Genomic DNA, 15,113 nt, shown 5'->3' with positions numbered 1-15,113 from the left:
GGCCTGGCTCTCATTCTGGCTCTGCGTAGGACTCCATGGGAGTCTTGGGCAAGTCCTGTCCCTTCTAGTTTCAGTCTCTGTAAATTGGGAGCTGGTGTGGCAGGTGAGGAGGTCTCTGAGGACTCTTTCCAGGACCCTGTGGAAGGGGAAAATCCTAACAGTGCAGATTGCTAAGGAGCAAGAAGGAAGGTCACACCCAGGACCCCCACCCTGGGGCAGGAAGGGCTGAAGCAGAGGCCATCTTCCCCAGACCACAGGGGAGCAGCTTGGGGAGAGGACCCACTCCAAGTAGGGTCAGGGAGTGGCACCAGGAGTGGCACCAGTATTGGCCACAGCCACCGACCCATGAAAGTCCTGGGGTGGGTGTGGGCAGGCCTGGGGCTTTGGAGCAGAATGGCCTGTGGTTATTCAGCAGACAGGCCTGGGTGGAATCCAGCTCGGGCAGCCATGTACCCTGAGTCTCACTTCTCCCTCTAGAACGTTGGGGTAACAGCAGTACCCATCTCATAGGCTAGTTTACGGATTCAGTGGGGTGTGTTTGCAAAGTGCTTATCACAGGAGAAAACACATGACACATGAGAGCTGTTGTTTTTCTTATCCTCCTTATTATTGAAGTGCTTGTTATTGTTCTTGGGGCTGTCACAGGAACTCAAAAGGAGTCCGGAGGCTTTGGCTAGAAATAAATGATAAAGATTTATTCAAGGGCTTGCAAACTGGACAGATAATTAGCCCATACCCAGAGTGTTCAAACAAAAAAGAAAAACTGAGGGTACTTATAGTAAAAAATACATTCTTGAGAAGAATCAGCCCTGCGTTCTTGGCCTCTGGATTGGTGCCAGATGGTCATCCTCTAGATGACCATCTGAATACTGGATGTCAGGCAGTCTGGATACATGAACATTTTTTCCTTAGTCCTTCAGGAGCAGCCAGGAGGTTATCTGGAGGTTTGATGTATATCTAGGCCTTCATGCAGGACTGGAAAGTTCAAAAGTGTAAGTTCCCAGTCAAACAAGAATAGAACCATTTCCTCATACATCAACCTACTTGGTTTGAGTAATTTAGCACCTTGACTAGAGTGACTCCATTTTATTTCTTCACTCTACTCCCCAGGGAAAGGTAAACCGCCCTACAGCAGAGCCTCCTGGCATAAGCCAGGGCCAGGGGACATGGCAGGCCTGAGGGGGGAGCTCCAGGTCCAGATTTGGTCCAGGAACTGGGCTGCTTCACCCTCTTATTTCCAGAGGTCACTGGCCTGGGATAGAAAGAAGGGCTGGGGACAGGATGCCCCACCCTGGTGTAGCCTCCAGCCTGCTGGTGACCTTGGGCAAGAGGCTCCCCTTTTCTGAGCCTCCAGCAGTCGGGTTCATCAGGCTTCCTGCCTGACTGCCCTAGCCCCTGCTCTGTGGTTTTCCATCCCGGCAGGCGGCCAAGGAGGGCCAGGGGTGGGCATGGGGCTGAGGCTCAGGAAGCAGACGGAGGTGGACTCCAAAGCGGCAGGAAGCCTCCAATCCACTCGTGGCCCTCCCTACCCACTGCCTGCTGGGTGTTGTCTCCATAGCCTGGAAGCTGGACCTTGCCTCCACCACGTTGGCTTTAATTAAAAACAAAGTGGTATTGACTTACCAAATTAGTCTAATGCAAACAACCTGGAAGTTTATAAAGGAAAAAGTGAAGGTAGCAACCACCCCTCCCACCCCACCTCCACTCCCCAGGGACAAATACTGCCAGTAGTTCCTCATAAATTCTTCCAGACACCTGTGTGCATTTACAAACATATATGTATCGATAGTTGTATTTTTTTAAAAAAGGAATCATGCTATATATACAGTCCATTTTTTTAAAATTTTTTTTATTGGGAAATAGTGTATCTCTCCAGGGCCCATCAGCTCCAAGTCGTCCTTCAATCTAGTTGTGGAGGGCGCAGCTCAGCTCCAAGTCCAGTCGCCATTTTCAATCTTTTAGTTGCAGGGGGCGCAGTCCACCGAATTGAACCGGCAACCTTGTTGTTGAGAGCACAATGCTCTAACCAACTGAGCCATCCAGCCACCCCTCCGGAAGCTCAGTGGCAGCTCATTGTCTTCAATCTAGTTGTGGAGGGCGCAGCTCACTGGCCCATGCAGGAATTGAACTGGCAACCCTGTTAGAGCTCACGCTCTAACCAACTGGGCTATCGGGCCGCCCTTATACAGTCCATTTTTTATAAATTAAATAAGCAACAACACGTTTTTAAATATAAAAACATTGTGTAACCATTATTTTTAAATTTTGGAAAATAGTTAAGCCAAAAGAAAAAAGGCAGCCCATAATCTCATCATTCCAGAAATATCCACTATTAACACTTTAATCACCATGATACGCCAGAGGTATCTCTTTTCATTTGATTTCTTTCCTTTTTTGCCATTTAAAAAAATATTGTGATACACATAAACGATGGCATTCATCATACCTGGAAGTTAAACAACATAATGATATAATGAACCTCTTGAACCCATGTCCCAGTGAAAGACCAGACAGGTGCTAGAAATTCACATCCCTGGGTTTCCTCCCACATCTCTGCCTCCCTCTCTGAGACAACTGTGTTCTTGAGTTTTGCTTTGAAAACTTTAATCACTCTGATAGGCAAAAGCCATTTCCTGTCCTGGGTTCTGAGAGGTGCCCTACTGCCTACTGTATGCTTAAACAATATATTGTGTAGTTCATTTGTCTACTGAGACTTATCTTTTTCACTCCTTATGTCTCGACGATTCATCCATGTAATTGCAGCTCATTCATTTCCCCCTGCTATTTAATATTCCACACTGTGAAGGTACCACCATGTAAAAACATTCCGTTCTCCTGTGGGTAGAAATATAGGCTGTTCCCAGTTTAGTATTATTTCAAGCTATGCCGCTATGCCCTTTGTTGTGTACATGTGCAAGAATTTTTCCCAGGAGCGGAATGCCCATTTTTACACCTTTGTTTTGCAAAGGGATTATAGAGATGCAGTTCTTTAACTTGCGTTCTTCACTTAAACATCCGTAAATATCCTGGCCATCCCTTCTATCAATATATATTGATCTGCAGCATTCATTTTAGCAGGGCCCCTATCATGGCTATTGTTATTTTTCACTATCACAAAATGATGTAAAGAATACCCTGAGAATTATAAGTCAACCACATTTTTAATCTTTACAACGAAGTTGTTGTTCTCCCTATTTTCCAGAGGAAGGCAAGGAAAAGGTAAGTCATGTGCCAGGCCTCATGGCTAGAGAGGGCCGCGCTGGATTTGAATCCAAGGTGGATTCAAATGAGTTCACCCAGAGTGACTACTGGGTGCAGGGCTCTGGAGGCCCTGGGTAGGGAGCCCAGGGAGAAACCGAACTGATTCCAAGCGCAGTGTGTTCCGAGACTCAGTTTCCCCATCTAGGTCATGATGACAATAAAGCCAGTTAGAAGTGGGCCTGACCCTCACCAAAGGGGTCTGGAAGGCTATTTTCGTTGTCACTACGCGGCTTAAAGGAGTAAGCGAGGCGTTCACGTGGCCGGGCCGGGGGTAGCAAGCCCGTCACCCTTCCCCACCGGCACCGCCCGAGGGCGGAGCCAGTTGAGGCCCCTCGAGGCTCCGCCTGCCTTCCTGGCTTGGGCCTGAGCGCAGGCGGCGACGGCGGCGCTAGGACCCTGCTGGCCGGGGCTGCGGCGGGGCCTGGGCGGCCGGAGGAGCGGGGACCCCCGGCTCTCCGCACCCGGCGCCATGTGAAGGGGCTCGGGGGCCGCGGGGGGCCGGGCGCTCCCCAGGGGAGGTGAGCAGGTGCTGCGCGGGGGCGGGCAGCGGGAGGGGGAGCTGCCTGCTTCTCGGGGGGATGGGAAGTGATGATGCGGGGGCCCGGGTGGCTGCCCTAGACCCACTCTCTAGGCAACCGCCCCCGGAGACCCCGGTCCTCGCGCCCAGGGGCCGTCGTGGGGTTCGCGGGGCCTCCTTTCGCTGACTGCACCATTGGAGCTCTGGGACCCTGCCGCCGTCCTGCCTCCCTTCTTTTCCCAGCTGGGACTAGGGCTCTGGACCCCCCGGAGTGCGGGAGTGGGAGAGGTCAGCGCAAAGGGGGCGCAGAGGGTGAGTCGCCCCCACCCCAGGTGGACTCACGGGCTCAGCGCCCCCCATTTAGGAATTAGGTAGCCCCTCCCCCCTCTCTCCGTCCTCCTCCCGCGCGGCTCGTGGGTACATCCCGACCCTGCGGGAGGACTCCCGGGGCTGGGAGAAGCAAAGCCCCCAAACAGAGGGCAGGGTGTGGCCCCCACCCCTAGACTCAGCCCAACTGCACGGCCAGCGTTGGGGTTAAGTCCATGCGCCCGGCCCAGCACTCTGGACTGAAGTCTTCCCAGACTGAGCAAGTTGCTCCCCAACAGGCATGCCCTCTGTGCTAGGCTAGGTGACCGGCAAACACTGGGCTTCTGACCCATTCCAGCCCTGGGGGATCTTCGAGGGAGATCCCGTCAGCCTCATCCCTGGGCTGCTCCCTGGAAACAAGGCCCCCCAGGAGGCTCTGCAGATCACTGTAAGGCATTTTGCCTCTGAACCTGTCTCCTCATCGGTGAAATGGGAAATAAGTGCCCCTCCTTGCAGTGTCGCTAGGAAGATGAGTGAGTGGGTGATGCTTAGCATGGCTCAGGAACACATTCCTGATAGAAGAGAGAAGTAAGTCTCTGGGATAGGCGGCAGAGGATGGGGGAGTGTTTCGCTGGCAAATTAACATAAGTTAACACTGGCCTTGAATAATCCAGTGAGTTACCCACTCATAATTACTCCCATTTCACAGATGAGGAAACTGAGGCTCAGGTCACATGGCTTGCCCGAGGCCCCTCAGCCAGTAAGTGGTGGAACCTGGATTCACGCTTGAACCTGAGATGCTGTACTGACCATGGCCTTCTCAAGAGCAGGATTGTGACAGGGCTGACAAGGTGGACGGTCTTCCTGGCTGAGGGCACTGCTCAGGCAAAGGTGGGCAAAAGGCGGGGGGTGGAGGAGGGGCCTGGGAACTGGAGTGCTCTAGTATGTCTGGAGCTAGGGGCATTTGAAGGAAATAGTAGTGAGTGGGGAGTCTCAGTTCAGAGAAGCTCCTGGCTCAGCTGGACCTGTGAGGGCCTGGAATGTCAGAGGCTTCAAGGCTGATGGGGGGCGACTCTGGGATTCTGGACTCCTGGCTTTTGCCTTAATGGGCTGTGAGTGCAAGGACAGGTCACTCTTCCCTTCTGATGAGCCTCAGTTTCCTGATCTGTAGTTGATTATAGAGTCCCTAGGCCTCGCAGACTGGCTGTGAGGGATGGCCTGGGAGAAACCTGAAACCCGGCGGCGGTGGCGGATGGGGGTGGGGGGGGAGGCGGGCTCCCTTGGAGAGGGGGCGGGGTTGGGGAGGAGCGGGGTCAGAAGCTAACCAATCAAGAACGGCGTGTGGGGGGAGCCTCCTTTGGCTGGAGGTTCTCCGGCTATTCCCGGTGGCTGTGTAGGAGTAAACAGCAGCTAGGTCTGGGGGCGGAGATAGTAGAGGGAGCTGAGAGGCTCCAGGAGGGGAGGACAAAGCTGGGGAGCCCCGAGCTCAGCTTCTTCTCCCTCTGCACTGTCCCAAACTTAGTGCCCGCTGGACTTGAATCTGCTGGAGGTGGCTGGACACAAGTACTTGTTTCCTTTTGACAGGTGGGGAAATTGAGATCTGGAGAGGAGCTGGGGTCCTATGAGGATGCGGGTCGGTTGGGGAGTGAGGAGCAAATCTGGGCTTGTCCCCTCACAGCAGAGGCCACTGGGGCTGGGCCGAAAGGAAGGGCTGCCCAAGGCTTCATCATCCCTGAGGCCCCTCACTCACCCTCTGAGGGTAGGGCTGGGATTATAGGCCGTTTGACAGATGAGTCTGTGCCCTTAACCCCCAAGATCTTACTGTTAATTAACGAAGTCATTCAGCGATCCTCCTGCACCCATCTCCAGGGCTCTGTAGGCACGGCAGAGAATTTGAGTGAGGACCTGTGTTGGCTGCGCCCTCAGATAGCCCTCAGCCTGGCGGGAGATGACACACGGGAAGTTCATGGCCTACCGCAGGCTTGGAGGATGAGTGGGTGTGTGCAGGAGGGCGGGGTGTTGCAAACCTTTCTGAGACCTGGAAGCGTGCAGTGCAGAAGAGTTTGGGGACCTGTAAGGAATGTCGTTTTATTCCTAGGCCACAGGGACCTAAGGCAGGTTTTAGAGTAGGGGTGTGAATGAGGTTCCTTCTGGGTGGGGGCCAGGCCCCCCCCCCAGTAGGGGAACTACTTGCCTAGGACAGCCAGTGTATGGAGAGGCCCCTGCTGAGGGAGCAGAGTAGGAGAGAGAAGGAGCAAGGAGAGAGGCAGGGCTCAGCTACTGCCTGGCTGTGTGACCTCGGGCAGTTTTCTGCCCTTTCTGGGCCTTGTGTTTCCGTCTGCAAAATGGATATGGCCCTGAGCTTTGAAGTCATGGGTGGATAGGAGAGCTGGCAGGGGTGGGAAGGGTGTAGCCTTTGACCAGCTGGACCTAGAGGAGGACACCCAGGCCATAAACCTTTCTGTGGCTTGCAGGTGTAAGTCCGAATCCCTGCCCCCTGGGCCACCTGCAGGACGCTGGCCCCTGCCCCTCAGCAGCCACGAGAGAGAGATGAGTAGCAACAAAGTAAGTCCCCCTTCATTTCCTGTTCTCATCTCAGCCTCTTACATCCCTCTGTAAGATGGGCTCCTTCCGACCTGTCTCAGACCTAGGCCACCGCAAGTTTCTCTTTCTCGTCAAGAAGCGGCTGATACCTGGCAGGCCCTGATTTTGAGCCCTGCTGTGGCCACTGATCCGTGTGGCTTCAGGCAAGATCCTGCCTCTCTCTGGGCCAAGGTCTACCTCTGTCCTCCTAGGCTTGATTGGTCCATATGTGGTAAAGGATTGTCTGAGAAGTTGACTTGGAGTGCTGTGCAGGGGGTGGGGGTGGGGAGGTAGAGGTGAGTGGGAGGCTGGGGGTGGGGGCAGTGGTCAAAGATACCACTTTGAGGGAATGTTGTGAGCATCAGTCTGGGTGTCAGGGTTCCCCATCATCCGTTCATTCATGCTTTCCTGAGCACCTACTATGTGCCTGGCCCTGCACATCCCTTTCCCAGGATCTACTGTACCATAGCCTCGGCAGAGCCTGAGGGTTGGGGACAGGGTGATGTGTGTGTATCAGTCTGGGTCCAATCGGCAGAGAGAAACCACACAGTAATTTGAACAGAGGAAGTTTAATGTAAAGAGCTATTACCTATAATTAGACATTGGAGTAACGAGAAATTGGAACTTTAAGGAATACAGGAATAGCAGGTATAAGGAGCAGCCGCCACCTCCAGGCCTGCGGCTCAGGCCTTTCTGGAGAGGGCACAGCTATGGATGGCAGAGAACTCACTGGGGTGCCGTGCTGGTGGAAGTCACAAATCTACCCTCTTAGGCTACAGGGAAGGCTGTCATGGGAGATCACGCTCTGGAGGCACCCAAGGTCCATACAAGGTCTGCTCTAGGGAAGGGAAGTTGATGGTCTCTGGGTGTTTGCAGGTGGTTGAGTGTACTGCGTGAGTTGAACTCTAGAGAAGCTGCGATCACAGCGAGGCTGACCTAGTCCGGGCCTCAGAGCTCATGGTGGTGTGAGCAGTACTGTGATGGGCATGCACAGGGTTGCTGGAGGAGGCCTTCCTGGAGGAGGTAGTGTCTGAACTGGTCTGGAATGAGAAGCAGGAGTTAGTTGGGTGTGGTAGGCGGCATGGAGGCAGGGCACCGAGCCTGCTGGGTCACTGGGCCCTCACCGGCCTCTCCCCTCTCCAGGAGCAGCGGTCAGCAGTGTTCCTGATCCTCTTTGCTCTCATCACCATCCTCATCCTCTACAGCTCCAACAGTGCCAGTGAGGTCTTTCATTACGGCTCCCTAAGAGGCCGCAGCCGCCGGCCCATCAACCTCAGGAAGTGGAGCATCACAGATGGCTATGTCCCCATTTTAGGCAACAAGGTAGGGCAGTTACTCCAGGCAGATCGTCCCCGTAGTCCACCATCACAGCTCCCTTTTCTTCCTCCCCCTCCTCCCTCCTCTTCTCCACTCCCTCCTTCCCTCCTAAAGGAAAGGGTGGACCCTGGGAGTCAAGGCCCTGGCTTACAGTGCCTTCAGCCCCTTGTGTGATGTGTGACCTTGGACAAGTGCCCTGCCCCTCTCTGGGCCTCAGTTCTCCAAGTGTCCGCGCTTAGCACTAAAATCCTTCCATCTCCTCAGTCAAGGAAAGCTGTCTCTGGTTTTCACTGATCTGTCTCTACTGGGTTTGGGAGGACACTGGGGTACTTGACAACACAGAAATAGCCCCTGCTCCTGTCACTCTTGGTCCTCTGCTCCTATTTTATCTTCTTCCTAGCCATTTTACTTATCACCTGGCATTATTTTATCGTTTACTTGTTTGCCGTCTGTCTCCCCGGCCATGAGTTCTTGAAGGCAAGTGTGGGGTCTCTTGTTCTCATTGCTTTGTCCCAAGTACTCGGCCATTAGCCAGCTTGCTATAAATATTTGTGGAATGTTGAATGAATAGGCTTTGCTTTCTGTCTTTAAAATGGGCATAGTAATTCCAGCCTTTTGGAAGCCTGGATGTACAAAGCACAGGGCCTGGCATGGAGTGGTCGTGACAGTGTTGACTTTCCTTGCCCCCCCAGACGCTGCCCTCCCGGTGCCACCAGTGTGTGATTGTCACCAGCTCCAGCCACCTGCTGGGCACCAAGCTGGGCCCTGAGATTGACCGGGCTGAGTGCACAATCCGCATGAATGACGCACCCACTACGGGCTACTCAGCAGATGTGGGCAACAAGACCACTTTCCGCGTGGTGGCCCATTCCAGTGTATTCCGTGTGCTGCGGAGACCCCAGGAGTTTGTCAACCGGACCCCCGAAACCGTGTTCATCTTCTGGGGCCCCCCGAACAAGATGCAGAAACCCCAGGGCAGCCTTGTACGCCTCATCCAGCGGGCAGGCCTGGTGTTCCCCAACATGGAGGCCTACACCGTCTCTCCCGGCCGCATGCGCCAATTTGACGACCTCTTCCGGGGTGAGACGGGCAAGGACAGGTACCAGCCTCCTGCCTGCTCCCTCTGGACAGCCCCTGCTCCCCCTCAGTGTGCTCTGCCCAGAGGCCTGTTGCTCCTAGCATGCACTGCTCTCAGGGTGTGGTCATTTCTTGCCAACCTCTGGTCAGGTTTCCTAGAGTTCTCTTCATGTCCAGCTCTTAGCACAAATCATTTCCAACATGCTCTGCATGGCCTCGTTTCCCGAGGAGGGCTTCCTCCTAGCATGCATCGTTCTGAGGAAATGAGGATTCCCAGCATGCTCCACTGTAAGGTTGCGCAGTCTCTGCTGGCATCTTTCTAGGAGAGCTCCCTGTATAGTGTGCCTCTTAGAAAGTGTTGACTATTCCCAGCACTTCTTGCTTTAAGCATACTGTTGCTCCCAGCATGCTCTATTCTATGCATACATCACTCCCGCACTGCTCTGACTAATCTCCCTAGAAAAGCTAGGCCAGTGCCGTCCAATAGAAATACAATGCAAGCCACATACATAATTTAAATTTTTCTAGTAGCCACATTAAAAAAGTAAAAGAAAAAGGTGAAATTATTTTTAATATGTTTTGTTTTAACCCATTATGTCCAACATATAGATCATGTACATATTTTGTTTGATTTACACCAAAACATTTGAAGTTTTGGAGCTATTGTAAATGGTATTAAAAAAATCTGTTTTGGTTCCTAATTATTCCTTGCAGGTATTTAGAAATATGATTGATCTGTGTGTGTTGACTTTATATCCTGTAATCCTGCTAAACTTACTTATTGGTTCTAGGAGATTTTTGTAGATTCTTTGACGATTTTCTATGCAGATGATTATGTAAGGACGTGCAAATAAGGACAGTTTTATTTCTTCTTTTACGATGTATGTGCCTCATTTCTTTCTCTTGCCTTATTGCAATGGGTAGAACTTTTTTTTTTCTTTTAAAGATTTTATTGGGGAAGAGGAACAGGACTTTATTGGGAACAGTGTGTACTTCTGGGACTTTCCCAAGTCAAGTTGTTGTCCTTTCAATCTTAGTTGTGGAGGGCGCAGCTCAGCTGCAGGTCCAGTTGCCATTGTTAGTTGCAGGGGCTGCAGCCCACCATCCCTTGCGGGAATCGAACCGGCAACCTTGTGGTTGAGAGGACGCGCTCTAACCAACCGAGCCTCACGTCCGCCCCATGGACTTTTAATACAATGTTGAATTGTATTGGAAGTGGTGAGAGTAGACATCTTTGCCTTGTCCTATGGTCCCTTGGGGGAAGCATTCAGTCTTTCATCATCGAATATGATGTTAGCTATAGGTTTTTGTAGCTGCCCTGTATATCTAATTTGCTAATATTATGCTAATAATATTATTGTTAAACAATAAAAATATTGTTGATATTTTTGTATCTGTGTTCATGAGAGATATTGATCTATAGTTTATTTTTTTCTGTCTTTGCCTGGTTTTGGTACTGGGGTAATGTTGGCCTCAGAAAATGAATTGGGAGATGTTTCTTCTTCTATTTTCCTAAAGAGGTTGTATCGATTTAGTGTTATTTCTTCTTTAAATGTTCTGTAGAATTTGCTAGTGAAACTGTCTGGGCCTGGAGAGGTCTTTTTCAGAAGATTTTAACTATGAATTCAATTTATTTAATGGTTACAGGATATGGTTATCTGTTTCATCTTGGGTGAGTTTGGGTAGTTTGTGGTTTTCAAGGCATTGACCCATTTTATTTAAGTTGTCATGTATGTTGTTTTTTTGTGTGGTTTTCTTATTATTCTTTTAATATTTATAAGGTCTATGGTGATATCCTCTTTTTTTATTCTTGATATTGGTAACTTGTGTCTTTTCTCTCTTGTCAGTCTTGTGAGAGGTTTATTTTCTTTTAAACTTTTCAGAGAACCACCTTCAATCAAATATATCCAAAATATTTTTTCTTTTTTTCTCCCTCCCGTCCCTTGTCCTCTCCTCCCTTTGCTCTTTCTGGAGAGTGCAGCTCACAGTGGTCCATCTCGGGATCGAACCGGCAACCTTGGTGTTATTAGCACCATGCTGTAACCAACTGAGCTAACCGGTCACCCCGTATCCGAAATATTTTCAATTCAACATGTAATCAATGTCAGAAATTATCAATGACATAGTCTACATTCTTTTTCTCATACTCTCTAACAAATCCAGTGTGTATTTCACATTGACGGCATACCACAGCCCATGTCAAGTGCCCACAGGTACCCACATATGCTCCATGTGGCTTCTGTAGTGAGAAGCACAACTCTAGGCTCCTAGCTACTTCTTCCATACTTTGCTCTGAACTTGTCACTGCTAACATGACTGTCTCTGATTAGTCTACCCTTGGGAGTTTGCTACTAGAATGGGCACAGCTGCTTCTAGCATGTTCTGTGGTCATGGTCCATCCCAGCCTGCCCAAGTCTGTCTGGTCTCCCCAGGAGTTTATTCCCAGCATGCCCTCTTCCTACTCTTTCCCTCAAAGGAGCTCTCTCCACACCTCTCACCTCTGCTCAGACAAGCCCTCTGCCGGTATGCCCCTGCTCCCACAGCGGGCTGGATTGGGGGTAACTGCAGTGGAGGGATGAGTGGGTGGGGGGAGTTTTTGGAAACTGTGGGGGTTGACTGGTTCCCCTGCCTGTCCCACCCTTGCCTGCATGCCCCCTTATCATTCTCGCTCTCTGCCCACAGGGAAAAGTCCCATTCGTGGTTGAGCACAGGCTGGTTCACTATGGTAATTGCAGTGGAGTTGTGTGACCATGTGCACGTCTATGGCATGGTCCCCCCCGACTACTGCAGGTGAGTGCCCCGCCAGGACAATGCCCAGTCACTGGCTGCAGGACGGAGCTAGGGGCCTGGAAACTGGCTGGAGGGACTTCAAGGGCCTCTAGTTGATAGTTCAGACTGCTCTGCAGAGATCTAGGCTCCTTGGAGCTACCCCAAGCTCAGCCAGAGTCCAGAGTTTGTGTATTAATAACTATTATTACTATATGAAAAGCCCACAAGGTGACAGCTATTCTTTACTGAGTGCTGACCATGTCCCAAGCATGTCTGTATTTATTATCTCATTCACTCCTCATAGAGACCCTAAGAAAAGTATGTTATTATCCTCATTTCACAGATGAGAAAAACTGAGGAGGACATTTTGCTAGTGCCCTAAGGTCCCACAAACAGTAAAGCGTGGTGGGCAGGCTCTAGAACCCACAGAACTTACCTCTACTCTACTCTGCCATCCTCTTAGGGACAGGAAAAGGTCTGGATTTTTTTAAAAAAGAAAACGTTTGGTGGTCACAGACCTAATCTACCCTACACCCATTTTACAGATGGGGAAACTGAGGCCCAGAGAGGAGTAGGGATTTCCTCCACTGAGGTCCTACAGCAGCAGGTCAGGGGCTGACAAGGGGAAGGGCCCTGCCAGTGCCCACCCTGCCCTCATGGCCCCCATCTGTTCTGTCCCAGCCAGCGGTCCCGCCTGCAGCGCATGCCCTACCACTACTACGAGCCCAAGGGGCCGGACGAGTGTGTCACCTACATCCAGAATGAGAACAGTCGCAAGGGCAACCACCACCGCTTCATCACCGAGAAGAGGGTCTTCTCATCCTGGGCCCAGCTGTACGGGATCACCTTCTCCCATCCCTCTTGGACCTAGGCTGCCCTGCCTGTGGGGCCGTCACAAGGGATACAAGAGAAGTGGCTCTCCACCCAGCCACTCCACCATCTCCTGGCCAATCAAGGCTGGCCGGAGTGTCTCCTGGCCAGTCAGGGTCTTGAAGAAGTATATCATCCAGCCAGTCAGGGCCTAGGGGTAGCTCTTGACCAATCAGGGATTTGGACTTCTATGTGGTTAATCAGGGGTGTTGAGATTCCTTGTCCAGTCAGGGTCTGAGCATAGTCAATCAGGGTATTTCTGAGTATTGTGAGGCTAAGAACACGTACTTTCCCATGAGGCCTTGGTTCAAAGCCCCAGGATGGTCCACAAATCACTTCCTGTTGACTGGGACAGTGGGGTCCTGTCCCAGGCTGCTAGGAACTTTGTGTTGCCCCCTCACTTCCTAGAGCCAGAAAGAGGTTGCATGAGAGGTGGCCACTGTGTAGAAGCCAGCTGGGCATTTGTGGGGTTGTCTGTAGGGGTCCCAGAGGTGGGAGGCCAACGTCCCGGTCTTGTCCTGAGTGGCCTTGGACAAATCCCTTGACTCCTGTCTGGCACCTTTCTGCCCCTGTAAGGTTCTGAGGGTCTGGGGTTCCCTTAATGGGGGGCTCAGCTCCCTGGGGGGTCTCGGATTGTTGGGAGCTCAGCTCCCTGGGGATCTGGGGTTGCTTTGCCCCATCTCTTCCTGGAAATTAGGGTATTTTTGTGCAAACTCCCCCAGGTTTGGGGGACTCTGATAAGAATGGGACAAGTCTTCAGCTGTTTCTTAGCCCTTTGCCCAGCTGCCATTAGCTTGGCTTTTAAAGAGCCAGGCCCGTTTTCTGCCATCCAGCAGCGAGGCTTTCCACCTGTTAGAGGAGCCTTTGGGGCTGAGAAGGAGGGGACCCCAGCCAAACTGGGTTTCAGGCCGTCCCTTTGCAGTTTCTGGAGTCATCCAAGGGTCTAGCTGGGCTTAGGAAAGCTCAAGGGGGCTGGGAGCTGTGTTGCCTGGGTTCTATCCCCCCTCACTCTGTATCAGGCACTTTATTGCTGGGCCGCAGTGGGGTGGCCTGCTCTTCTGGAGCCTGGAAGGGAAGACTGGAGGGCTTTTCTGGAGGAGGGTGTTGAATGAGAGGGGCCAGGTGGAGGAGGAGGAGGCCAGGCAAACTATTGCACATGTGTGGGGGGGAGCAGCGACTCCCCCAGACTTGGTTTTGTAATGATTTGTACAGGAATAAATGCACCTAAGCTCCGGCTCCATTTCCTGTGTCTCCTGATCGGGCTGGGCTCTCTCTGGCGCTGGGTTTTGGGCCTCCTTGGGTCAGTGCCCACACCCTCCAGGTTGGGAACTCATATACAAGCAGGATGGCCAGCTTTTTCAGCTGGCCAGTGAGTCATGCATTTTATAGTTTGGGTGGAGAGCTGGCAATTCTGGGGGCTGGGGAGGTTTGGGGTTCCCAAACCAAGCCCACCGGGCTTTTTTTCCAGTCCTGCTGCCCCCTTGCCTTTGGGCAAGTCATTTCCCCTCTCAGAACCCCCGTTCCCTCGTGGCTGAAATGGGACCACACACTGTACTTAAGGAGCTCAGGTTCTAGGGAGGAGAGGAGCCCCATGGCAGGTTCTGCCCCAGTCAGGCCACTAAGGGCAGTAAGGATTACAAAGACAATACCACAGATGTTATGAGAAGGGCTTTTGAGACCTGAAAGATGAAGACTCCTGTAGAGGTTGGGGGAAGAGTTTCTTGCAGGGAGAGAAGGGGGGCGGGAGAGAATGTCACAGAAAGCAGCTGGGGGGATAGGAGGGAGGAGGCCAGAGCATCCCATTGAGGGGAGCGGTAGGTGGTGGGGTCAGAGGTTGGCTCTAGGGCCTGGGGGCACTGAGGGCAGGGAGCCAGAATTTCCTGCAGGGCCCAACAGGCAGGAGTCAGGCAGGGCTGCAACCCTGGGAGGGGTGTGGTGAGCTGTGGTTGAGTAAAAGCCCTTGTTTACCACTCCAGGTTGGCAGAAGGAAGGGGGTCCATGACCTTGGGAGATTACAACCTGTTTAGGCAGATAAGATGCCCTTGGGAGCAGGAGGCCTAACAAAGGGTGACTGTGTGAGACAAGGGCAGGCGGCCTGCTGGGAACCCAGAAAGAGCTCTCCCTGGGCGCTGGGCCAGCAGAGATGGTGGTCCATGGAGCTGGGAGGAGAGAATGACACCCTGCATTTGTCTCTCAGTTCATGGATGCATTCTCTCAGTAAGTAGCCACGTGTCATGTGCTGTATTAGGTGCAATTGAAGAGGGAGGGAATGTCAGGTGGGAAGAATGGTCCAAACAATAGCCCAATGGTGGGACCCACAGCCTCGCTGCTCAGTAGGCAGCAAGACTACAGAAGGAAGAAGCAGTGGGAGATGAGAACACTGGCACCAGATGGCAAAAGGTCATGAGTGCCA

At 52.1% G+C, this 15,113-nt stretch overlaps 1 protein-coding gene across 15 annotated transcripts; it reads left to right on the top strand.

Moving 5' to 3' along the window:
* The first annotated feature begins 3,620 nt into the window (after positions 1–3,620).
* Positions 3,621–13,939, top strand: ST6GALNAC6 (ST6 N-acetylgalactosaminide alpha-2,6-sialyltransferase 6). 15 transcript variants are annotated; one of them, XM_081065814.1, is made up of 9 exons: positions 3,642–3,779; positions 4,794–4,975; positions 5,607–5,668; positions 5,954–6,081; positions 6,559–6,649; positions 7,811–7,990; positions 8,677–9,083; positions 11,744–11,851; positions 12,516–13,939. In XM_081065814.1, exons 4-9 carry the CDS (start codon positions 6,074–6,076, stop codon positions 12,853–12,855), a joined length of 1,134 nt encoding a protein of 377 aa, XP_080921940.1. In that variant the 5' UTR covers positions 3,642–3,779; positions 4,794–4,975; positions 5,607–5,668; positions 5,954–6,073; the 3' UTR covers positions 12,856–13,939. The 15 variants fall into 15 exon arrangements, 13 of the variants coding, with proteins under 13 accessions (XP_080921933.1, XP_080921940.1, XP_080921944.1 ...); XM_081065818.1 differs by having other exon boundaries at positions 12,512–13,939; XM_081065808.1 differs by lacking the exon at positions 5,954–6,081 and having other exon boundaries at positions 12,512–13,939.
* The last annotated feature ends 1,174 nt before the right edge of the window (positions 13,940–15,113 follow it).

This window comes from Rhinolophus hipposideros (assembly GCF_964194185.1).
Source record: "Rhinolophus hipposideros genome assembly, chromosome: 11".
NCBI classification, from domain to species: Eukaryota; Metazoa; Chordata; class Mammalia; order Chiroptera; family Rhinolophidae; genus Rhinolophus; species Rhinolophus hipposideros.
The sequence above is the reverse complement of the archived record's forward strand: the minus strand, read 5'-3'. Positions and strand labels throughout refer to the sequence as shown.